The sequence below is a fragment of the Pollicipes pollicipes genome, unplaced genomic scaffold (genome assembly GCF_011947565.3).
Source record: "Pollicipes pollicipes isolate AB1234 unplaced genomic scaffold, Ppol_2.1 Scaffold_4295;HRSCAF=5057_pilon_pilon_pilon, whole genome shotgun sequence".
NCBI lineage: Eukaryota > Metazoa > Arthropoda > Thecostraca > Pollicipedomorpha > Pollicipedidae > Pollicipes > Pollicipes pollicipes.
The window spans coordinates 38,212,937-38,224,157 of record NW_023596461.1 but is presented as its reverse complement, the minus strand read 5'-3'; the positions used below and the strand labels follow the sequence as shown (position 1 = coordinate 38,224,157).

The window sequence follows — 11,221 nt, the reverse complement described above, 5'->3', positions numbered from 1 at the left end:
CGTTCCGGGGCGGCACTCTACATGTTGTCATCGCTGTCGGCAGAAGTTGGCTCAGATGTCACGTGACTCTAGGGTTGAAAATCGATAGAGACTTATATTTGTATCGTTAGCGATATATTTTCAGCCTTGTTTACCGATGATCGATAACTTTCTGATATGTTACACTTATGGTTAAGTACGGTCATGCATGATAAAGTCATGATGATGCCAACAATTTGTTGAGTCGTGAAATTAACCTGCATTATTAACCTGCATGCACAGTTTCATCTTTTTCGTGAGGTTTTTACAATTCAAGCTCATCTCACACTCCCCCCATTTGTTCTAGGCGAAAAAGCAATCAAGCTTCTTGCAGTTCTATCTAAACGAAACCAACTGAACAATTATGCGCGAAGCAATACATACAAGACAGTTATGACCAACCGATGTTATTTTGGAATTCCCTTATATGCCATGTGCGTGGCGTGACGGCTGTATTTCAGATGGCATGAGACCGTTAACGGGTCTGCATCAGATGGGGCACGGACGGTTAGGCTCTGCCGTGCTAATCGGGATTAAAATCTGGGTCCACAAACCGTTGAAGCTTCGCCTGAGCCCATTTCTCCTAGCAAATATAGGGACGAGGAGATGGGACATTCCGGCTGAGGCATACGCAATTGATGGGACAAATAACGAAGTTGAACAAAAGGTGTGCACCACAAATGATGTTTTGTGCTTTAAAAAGTCACGCAAAACTATCAATGATTAGCAAGCGCTTATCAATAAACGATAAAGTAAACGAGGCAAACATTGTTGACATTTGTTGACATTTTCAAACCCACGCCTTATGTATAACCCAACTTATATATATATATATATATATATATATATATATATATATATATATATATATATATATATATATATATATATATCACTGATGAAACGCCCTGCTCTGAGGGAAGGGTGAATCCTGGATGATATTTCAGTGAAGAATGCCACCACGCCGCTGCGTGTCACTGCAGTAAATAACTTACCAGCGTGACTGCCTTTGAATCCGGCATGCATGTTTAACATATGAGGTCCGCCACACCAGCAGAGCTGCTTTGTGTGACCCTCCCTCCCTCCCCCCCCCGTCCCCTCCCCGCGTCTGTCACCGGGCCGGTCTCACCTCCGTTTGTATTTCAGTGGTTACCGGGCGCCGGCGGCCCGCCTGACCGGGCTGCCGCCATTCCTGCCCCGGGCACCCGGCCCGTTGCCAGGGGCGACGAGGGGCGACGCCGAGGCGTCCGGCCCAGTTCAGGGAACCGCTCCGTCAGCGTGGCACCGGGCTCGCGAGCTTTTTGTGCCCCCCACCGTGCAGGAATACCCCCGGCAACAGATGGCGGGTCGTGAACTCGCGTTTTTCTGCGGAGTAAAAACGACCGCCGCAGACGAGGCATCTGACGTTTGTGGGTATGTCGGTCACCTTCGTGGTGGGCCGCTGAAATGAGCGCCTCCGATATCTGTATTTCACATGCTATCTTGAATTGTGTCGTGCCTGTTATGCAAGTGGAAGGACACGGCGATGGGCAGATATTCATATCGCGGCATTTTTTATCCGCAGATGTATCCGGGGCAAATGGCATGGGGAATGATGTCAGAGCAGAAGACTCACCCCGATTGTGGCGACGGGAGCCATGGCCGCAACCGCAAGGGAAGAAGCATTATTTGTAGCGCGGAATTGAGCGTTGACGAAGATTTTCTATTATTCTCTCTCGACGGTATTGTCGTCAGTCAGGCCGAGTATCGACAGCTTACAACTTTCTAGATGGGACGTCTCCCAAATCTGTGATGCATTTCAGCGTCAAATGCTTCTTTCCACAGCGCGCACGGCACGGAATATTCGCCTCAAACATTTCGGAGCACGCCATTGTCAGCATGGCGCGACATGTTGACATGGTAGCATGTCGACATGTCAACATGTTGCGTGACGACCCCGAGCCCTGTGGGACGGCGCCTACCATGGCGATGAACACCCACCGGTCGTCAACGGCAACTGAAGCAGCACCTAGCATACCCGCAGCGAGACGCCTCAATAGCGGCAGCTATGTTATATATTTACGGCATGTGAGTGCGATGTGCACTACTGCTGGCATGGTGTGGTTACGCAACGGACATTAATAGACATGTTAAGCGATCAAATCCTTTGGTTTGGTCGGGCGGTTTTCGTTTTGCGTTGACTTGAGCTATCGCTTGTAAGTAACGACAAAGTACCTAACGATCCTAAGGGCATAGAAACCTTACGTTTGGTTGGAAATGACCATTGTGTAGGGTGGAAAAAGGTGGATATCATATGTACAAAGATCATAGTCTTTAAACCAGAACATAGCCCACGTATATCTTACGAAAACGTCCTAACCGTCTGCAATGATGGGTACTTTTGCCTCATGCTTTTAAAAAGCTACGACTGAACCTCAGAACATGTGCCACTATTATCACACAGATCTTGCCCCGTTATGTCGCTCGTGAAGGATTGAGATTTATCCCCAACACCTTCCCTTTGGCCACAGAGAGAAAGCTTACCTATCATTCGGCTACAAAGCTCTCTCAAGGCTACGCCACAAGCTGCGATACCCCACGGCTGTCCGCCCGGTACCCGAAAACGGCGCAGTTACGTCATCCACGACAAATGGCTGGGTCACCAAGGTTTTCGGATACGGGCATGGGCAATTATGATCCAACACGTATTGCATGGCAAACACCACGTGCAAAAAGCTTCCAGGGGCGCGCAAATTCGGTCTCCCATGCAGCCTCTGATCATGGTACGAAGGCCTCTTTGTTGCTACGGTGGGCTCTGGATAGAAACGTACAGTATGGCTTTAGTGACACTTCAACAAACACTCTGACTGATGTATGCCGGTTTGCTCGCCAGAGACGGTCGCGAACATCAACGTCAAAGTCTCGTGAATTAAATAGCGAGCATCTGTTTGCAGAAACGACCAGCCAAGACCACTTTGCAAAATATTCAACGAAGGTTATGCCTTGTGGGACTTCTTGACCGACCCAGAAAACTTGTGTTCTTATTCTGCACACTTATTTGTTGTGTGCCTGTCGACGGTTTATAGCCGACAGCCTCCGAGGTGTACCAGGATTGTTTCGACATTTTGTGACCCCAAGTCTCCAACGCGCCAGCGAGAAGGTGGCAGATCACAAACAGGAGGCCCAGGGCGTTACTGTATGACTTCAGCAGAACAACGCCATCCATTAGAGAGGAGAGGGCGGACACTCGCTCTGACAAAACCGGCGATGCTGTGGGCCGCAGCGCCCATCCGCTGGTTTGGAGGCGTTCTTAAGCGAGACTGGTGTTATAACTTGTCAGTCAAGAAAGATAAAGGCGTGAATCCGACCGCATGGTGTGCGTGAACGTACAAAGAACAGAGGACTGAGCGATCTGACCACTGGCCGTGCCATGGGCACTGAGTACAGAACACTGAGCGATCTGACCACTGGCCGTGCCATGGGCACTGAGTACAGAACACTGGGCGATCTGACCACTGGCCGTGCCATGGGTACTGAGTACAGAACACTGAGCGATCTGACCACTGGCCGTGCCATGGGTACTGAGTACAGAGCACTGGGCGATCTGACCACTGGCCGTATCATGGGCACGCCACTACCCACCGACATCCGACCTGCGGCACCGCTTTCGAGGCCGGTCTCGAAACATCAGAGCTGTCGCCTAAACGGAGACAGACGCGGTCGTGAAAGCTACACGGAATTATCGCACAGTTCACCGCGATCACTATTCAGCCAAAAGCGCGCTTTTTGTGGGCACCTTTGATCACAGTCGCTGAAAACTTAAACAGTTCCATATTCATCGGTTGTGTATGTTAAATGGCAAGGTTCCGCCCGTCGGGCCCACTGGGCCAAAACTGGCTTATTTTCAACCAATGCGTGTTTGTCTGTTCGGCTTGTTTTGTGGGCGAACACTGTAACGTCAGTGAATATCTGCTAGCTTAGTTCATGAAAGATGAGTATTACCACACACTTGTAAGACCTAGATGTTAATGTGTTAGGTTCCCAAAGGTGACGGGCTCCATTCCACATGTTTTAGTATCATCAACCAGTCAATAACACCGACGTCTGTTATCATCTCGTTGCTTACCATTGGGCACCACCACGCTTCAAAAATCGTCTTACAGGCACTGCAAAAGATGCTGCTGAAGTTCTTTTCTCATTGATCGGGTCCTCCGCTGGTATGGGCCTTAAATAATTGATTTATTTCAAGGAGTCATGAGTCTGAATTTGGCTTCCCCTCGGCAGAAGAACGCAAGAAGTTCATATGCATTCGCTCAAAGGCTCGAAGCAAACATCTAGACGGGTCTTCCTGATGCCCAGTCCGCGTCTCACCGGGCGTACACCTGAGCCCGCGAGCGCCCGCACGCTGTGTTTGCTGGCTGACGACTCGTTCCGACCCAGCCGTGCAGGTCTATGATTGCTTGAATCGATTTGTTGACAGCATGTCTAGAGTGCATTGTGGAGGTGGCATACCTCCAGATGTGCCACCGAACTTAAGTTGTCCGTGATTCCCAGCCAGTTGGGATTGGCCCGTTCCGATTTGAGACGGCAGGCAGGCCTTCGCACGCTGCGGACCGGCCGCTAGCGTCGGGGCGGTGCCCCCCCCCCCCCCCCCCCCCCACCCCGAGATGATGCACAGCCAGGCGGTCGCCAGCCCTCAACCACCCCCCGATCACGCGACGTTCACTGTCCCCGCGTGCCGGCCGGTCGTCCAGAGCCGCCGCCCGCCTCTGCCGTTTGAAGCGACCGCCAGCGATGCCCCGCCCCCGGCCGTGACGTCAGGGGATATAAGCGGCGCCAGCCGGCGGCAGGCGGCAGACCGGTACAGGCAGTGGTGGCACGGGGGCGTACTGGAGTGGCCGATCCTGGAACGTGACAATAGTGCCCTGTGTGACTTGTATGCACCAGATGATTCAGCGTTTTTACTCAGTCGACGGGAAGCAGGCAGACAGGCCCGACAGGAAGAAGCTGAAGCGGCAAGCTCAGGTATGTATTGGCCGGCGCCGGGGTTGGGTCGTCTGCTGGAGAAGTCTTAATGTGAGCTGGAGCCTTTTCTCAACCCGCACAAACGCGTCAACTGTATATGTCCATCAACCGCAAAATCACTGAATGCCCCGACAACAGGAGCGCTCCGTACGCGTCACAAGCCTCAAGCAAATAGGTCGGCGTAAATATGAATATCAATATAAAAATCGCCGACCATGCGGTGTGCCCTTGCCCAATGTCCAGTGCTGACCGCGGCCCGGTTGGGAAATTCCTGTGTGCCGGGAATCCAGTGTTTACCTGCTGGGGTTGGCATTGAGCCGGTTTCGAAGCGCGACGCCCGACCGAGGTGTGTAAGCGGGTTTCGTCAGCGGGCGCGGGCGCGGGTGCGGCGGTGGCAGCGCTGTTTCGTCAGACGTCGGTGCGCGGCTGAGTAACGGCATCCCTGCCTGCAGATCGGTGGCTCCGACATGGACCTGACGGACATCTCGCAGAACTCGCTGCTGTGCGGCATGCAGCAGTTCGACCGGGCCGTGCAGAACATGGAAGACACGATCTTGGTGCCCTCCAGGTGAGAAGGCGTGGCGCGATGGCGCAGCCGGTGCCGGGGACGGCAGGCGGCGGCGGCAGGCGGATCTGGGTATCCCCACAGGGTTACATGCTACTGGACATTCCAACGGGCGCGGCGGGAGATGTCGGTGACCCCTCAAGGTCACTGGGGCCTGGCAAAGTGATCACGCGTCTGGTCAGTGGCGGCGCATGTCCAGGAAGTGGTTCTGAACCCGCGACCGACCGGCCCGCTGCCGGCCAGTGGCGGGCCACCCCAGGCCACTGCTGGCCAGCCGCGTTGGGGACGTTGGGGGGGCGCAGGGGACTACCCAGAACCCCTGCTGGATTGCGCGGCGTGCAGAGCGTGCAGCTCCGTTCACGTGGCTCGGCAGATGCCAATGCCGCATCGCAGCTGTCAGCGGCGCGGCTGCTTCGGCCCCCGAACTGACCTCAGACAGGCTGCTCCCACTGGCTATGACAAATGTCATGATCTGTTGGGGACGGCTGATGCAAGGTGCTGATGTGGCGGGTAGCGGATACAGTCCCGGCTTCTGACGGCCTTTGAATCGAGCCGCCGGCTCAGAGTGGTCTCTTGGTGCCGCGCCTGGTGCCGGCTCAGAGTGGTTTCTTTGTGCCGCGCCTGGTGCCGGCTCAGAGTGGTTTCTTTGTGCCGCGCCTGGTGCCGGCTCAGAGTGGTCTCTTGGTGCCGCGCCTGGTGCCGGCTCAGAGTGGTCTCTTGGTGTCGCGCCTGATGCCGGTTCAGAGTGGTCTCTTTGTGCCGCGCCTGGTGCCGGCTCAGAGTGGTCTCTTTGTGCCGCGCCTGGTGCCGGCTCAGAGTGGTCTCTTTGTGCCGCGCCTGGTGCCGGCTCAGAGTGGTCTCTTGGTGCCGCACCTGGTGCCGGCTCAGAGTGGTCTCTTTGTGCCGCGCCTGGTAAGGTTTGTTCTGCCGGCTGGCACCTGTCAGACGAGGCGCCGTCCAAGTCTCTCCGCAGAGCCCGTCGGGCGTGGCACGTCTGGGGCGTATTGTTCTTGACCTGCCACAATGCTTGCAACCCTTTCTCCGCTTCCACCCGGTCGCAAAAAGCGGTTCTCGCAATCAGCCGGGGTGAACTCGTTCGGCGTGCGCGATATCATCAGCTGACGTCACCGAACTGGTTTGAAGGCAGCTTTCGCCACAACAACCAGATCAGAAAAGGACGACACAGCGTCAAAACAAGCGCCCTTTGCCAGCTCCAGCGGCTGTGAGCCAGTCAGGCCCTGTGACCGGTACTGGCAGTTTGTCTCGCGCCCGTGGCTGTCTGCCGATGACGCAATATCGCTGCATGTTGCTGCATATCAAGAACAGATGTCGTTTCCTTCCCCCTCCTTACAATGCTGTCGAAATTTGTGTAGCGTAACTGTAGCCTTTAGTGCTTCTGAAGCAGGATGTATTGCGCCATTAGATCTTATCTTGAATGCCATCTGGTTTTGCCTCGCCTCAACTCATCGAGCGCACTGACGCCCGACGCCCGACGGCTCGCCCCGCGCTGGTGCGGCCCGGATCCCTGTGAACAGTCGCGTGAGAACCACAAGCGATGTCTAAAACTCCGAATTTCCGCAAGATTCTCCGAGGCGCTGCGCCATGGAGTGATATTTGTAACTCTTTAACTGGCGTGGAGGCTTCCCCTCACCATCTCCGCTCCGTTGCCTTTAACGTGGAATCCAAATCACCAAAAAGCTCCAAATCACTGAAAATGCCGGAAAACTACGGCCTGAACAAATTCGGATCGCACGGTCACGCGGCTTGTCTTCAAGTTGCCTCCATGGCTGCGACCGCTGCGTGAAGACGGCGCGACTCAGGCTCTTTGTGCGGACCGAGGGCCCCCAATCGGGGCGGCTCATAAAGGGCGTGCCGCATCGATCGTCAGACACGACGCGAGCGCGTGCTACCGCCGTGATCGCGGCTCTTCAGCTGCCAGCTACTCCCCCCTCCTCGAGGGGAGGGGGAGGAGGGCTGGCGGGTGGCCAGCGGACGCACGGGCAGCCCGCGTGGCTTCTCGCCGCGTTACGGAACGCCGATAGGAGGTGCTACCTACGTCACCCTCGGCTTTGACGCCGTCGAACGCCCTGCTGTGTCGCGGCGCCGCTTTGCCGGAGCCCGGCTCATCTGCGCTTTTCTGGGCTTTGTTTGTAGATTTTGGTGAGAGGTCACGCAGAGCAGCAGCAGCAGAACATCGGCGTACTCCGTGCGCCGTCGTAGCTGCCTCAGTTTGTTTCTGTGCTGATTTGACTTTTGAATGTTCATCACGGCCCATCTCTTCCAATGCGTTGGGATAGGATGCGGGTATCTCATAAACCCTGCACGATTGGCTGTCTTGGATGTGGCAGAGCACAGCCACTTATCACGAACCTTCCATGCGTCCGAACTTTAGCCCAACTTTATCCTTTGGCCTACTTTAACACTCTGCCACAACCTTACCCAACGTCCAGCTCTCCCTTTGACTGCAGTCTGCTTTCCCTCCCGAACCACCAGACTGGCCCCGTGTGCGCGCTGTCGCGGTGGCCTTCCTTCGCTGTCACTTCCTGCTGGCCGCCGTATCGTCACTGAGTCACGGGCGCCGCGCTGGGTCAGCCGGCAGTCGACAGTTGGTCACTGGACGGACATGGCGGCCGTCGGCCAGCCACGAGACGGCACGGCCCGGCCGGCTCGCCCGCTCGCCGGGTCCGATCCGGTCTGGTGTGCGTTACTGTCGGGCAGCGTCGCCACGTGTGTCGCCAGACCGTTCCCTCAGCGCCAATCACCGGCGTCAGCAGGCGGCACTGGGTCATGGCCGAATGCCGGGGCGAGTTGCGGGCGCAGGAGGAACCCCTGACCCAGCCGCGGCTGCTGGTCTGAACGGTCCAGCCTCGCGCCGCAGGTCGGCTGGTCCGCCGCCACCAGCGCTGCAGGGTCCGCGTGTCAAGGTCACATTAGACAGCAGCGGCACGCCCCCCGTATAATTCACCGACCGTGTCACAGCCAGCCGCTGGCGCAGCCCTGTTCAAGTACCGAAACAGGGAGCCTTGCCAGAGGATCAGACGTTGCTAAGTGGCGCGTTGCAGCACGGTTAGGCGCGTTGCAACACGGTTAGGCAACGACTCGCCGCGGGGACGGCGGCCTAGAGAAAAACACGCTGGTTGGCCCGTCGACATCGTGTTGCGGATGGCCGGTCGCCAGACGACACGACGCTGGCCTTGAAGCTGCGACATACCGCGAAGCCCACCTCTGCGCCGGCTCTGGCACAGAGGTGGGCTTCTCGCAACCCTTGCTCGGTCACGAGATGTCATTGAGAACTCGAGCTTCGGGCCGAGCGGGCTCAGCTGCATGGCTAATCGGCCCCGGCTGTGCGCCTGTTGCGCCACTGCTGATGACGCCGCCGCCCGGCGGCGGCGGGCTGCAGGCGGGTCCACGCGTCTACTAGCTTGGAGACGCCGTAGAGCATGCTTACCGCCTCTGCTGACCGGCCTCTTTCCTTCCGCAGGTTGATGGACATGCGCGTGCAGGACGACGTGGACAAGCAGAGGCTGGTGCCGGCGCTGCTGCAGTCGTCGGAGGCGTATGACGTGTACCGGCTGCTGAAGTCGGTGCGCGCACAGCTGCGCCGCGGCGGCAGCGGCGCCGAGGCGGACAGCGCGCCCGGCCTGCAGCGGCGTCCCTCCATGCTGAGCAGCCACTCGCTCTGCTCGCTGGCCTCGGACGCTAGCTCGTCCGGCGACTCTGGCCACGAGAGCGAGCCGACCGACGACCCATGCGAGCTGGTGCGCGCCCAGTTCAGCGTCCACCTCAGCGGGCTCGGCAAGTGCCTGGCACAGATGACAGAGGCGGCCATCTACCTCTGCAGCCGGTACGAGCAGCAGCTCAACTCGGGCTTCTGAGGCCGGCCTCGCCGGCCGCCGCGGGCGCCACATGTACGCCTTCTTGTATGCTGTTATCTACGGGGAGTGGATGGCCGGCGGTGGTCCCGCTCACCACCCGGGTCACCATGGCAACTGCCGCCGTTTGCCGTTTGCCGTTTGCCCGCCGGCAAACGCAGGCCGTTGGCGCAGCCTCGGCCGCCAGATCACTGTGATAGTATGTCCTCAGCGGTGTCAGTCCGATCAACAGAACTCGTGAACTGGTCTGTGTGTGCAAAATGTCCGCGAGGTGTCCGCTTTGATTCGTCGAGCGCATGAAAGCGTGCGTGAGAGGCCGCTTTGCGTCACAAGTGCTCGAGCCCAGGTCACAGGCGGCGGCGCCTTCTGCTGTCGCACCCTTACCAGAGCCTCCGAGCGCGCCTGCTGTTGGTCCCAGTCTGCGCGTCAGCTGGCGCCCCTCACGTTAGCTTGCCCGACATTGCCGGTCGTTATGGTCAATTGTTAATATTTGGTAGCGGTGAGATGAATGCATCTATTGATTATTGAACATAATATTTATTGGTAGGGACGCCTTGTTTGATAATAAACTGTCTTATTATGGCACAGACACAAATTTGACCGCGTGAAAGCCGGAGGTGAGAAGCGCTGAAAAAAGCCGGGTTCGGCCACGTGGAGAAGCAGTCGGTGAGAGTGCTGCACAGTGCAGGGCTGGACGGCGCGCTCGAGCAACTATCGGCAGCCCGTGGCCTGGAGCGCGACCGGTTCATTTCGCTGGCAGGGAGGGCCGGTTGTGATCCCGGCCGCCGGGCGCTACACATGGAGAGCAGGCGGCCCCTGCAAGAGAGCGCCCCTCACTGCACATCGTGCCAGACCGATGTTGTCAGTTCCATGGCGCATTACGAAGGCCGCACTGCACTCAGAGTTCAGAGAATACGGCAACTTCAAAGAGCAGAAGGGAGACTCGTCCTGTGACCTCCGTGGGTCGCCGGCGTGCGCAGCTTAGCAGAAGGGAGACTCGTCCTGTGACCTCCGTGGGTCGCCGGCGTGCGCAGCTTAGCAGAAGGGAGACTCGTCCTGTGACCTCCGTGGGTCACCGGCGTGCGCAGCTTAGCAGAAGGGAGACTCGTCCTGTGACCTCCGTGGGTCACCGGCGTTCGCAGCTTGCCTCGCAGCTGGCGCGACCTGTCCAGGTCGTCCGGCTTTGCTTAAGCCGTATGTGCTGGTCTGTCTGAGCAGCGGCCATCAAAGACGTGCGGAAACGGCGGTGCGTGGCCCATCCGCCCCACCGTGAATCACACTACCCGCTGGTGTTACGGCTGACGACAGTTTTTGTGGCATCAACTCGTATAAAGCATAAACTGGCAAACTATTAACGTCAATACTGTCCCGGCGGCGCTCGCAGGTTCGGATTCCGTACTGACACGTAGACAGGGAGTGGATATGGGGAGTGAGGTGACCCCAGCAAGGGGTCGCCTCACCACTCCCCCCCCCCCCACCCCTCCCCGCTTAGCAGCCGTCCCACGCCCCTGGCAGTCGGCGCAGTTTGGCGCAAGCCTGCACCCAGCGCCGTGGCTGGTGGCGGGTCCCGGCTCGGGGCAGGTTTGTGGACCGGACCCCGCCGAACGTTCCGAGGGAGCGGCGCCGCCAGCGCCGCGCCGACTGGGCGGAGCGGCCCCCTCGGCCCACTATGACGTCACACGCCACTCAGCTGAACGGGATCGATCCGGCGACGGCTGGCGGGCGGTGACTGACCTGCGGCGGGTTCGCCGGCCCGCCGAGG

General features: G+C 57.8%; 1 protein-coding gene across 1 annotated transcript; it reads left to right on the top strand.

Moving 5' to 3' along the window:
• Positions 1-4,859: 4,859 nt before the first annotated feature.
• Positions 4,860-10,044, top strand: LOC119097078 (mid1-interacting protein 1-B). Its single transcript, XM_037220108.1, has 3 exons — positions 4,860-5,022; positions 5,475-5,590; positions 9,069-10,044. The coding sequence occupies exons 1-3, from the start codon at positions 4,936-4,938 to the stop codon at positions 9,460-9,462; spliced, it is 597 nt and encodes a 198-aa protein (XP_037076003.1). The 5' UTR covers positions 4,860-4,935; the 3' UTR covers positions 9,463-10,044.
• The last annotated feature ends 1,177 nt before the right edge of the window (positions 10,045-11,221 follow it).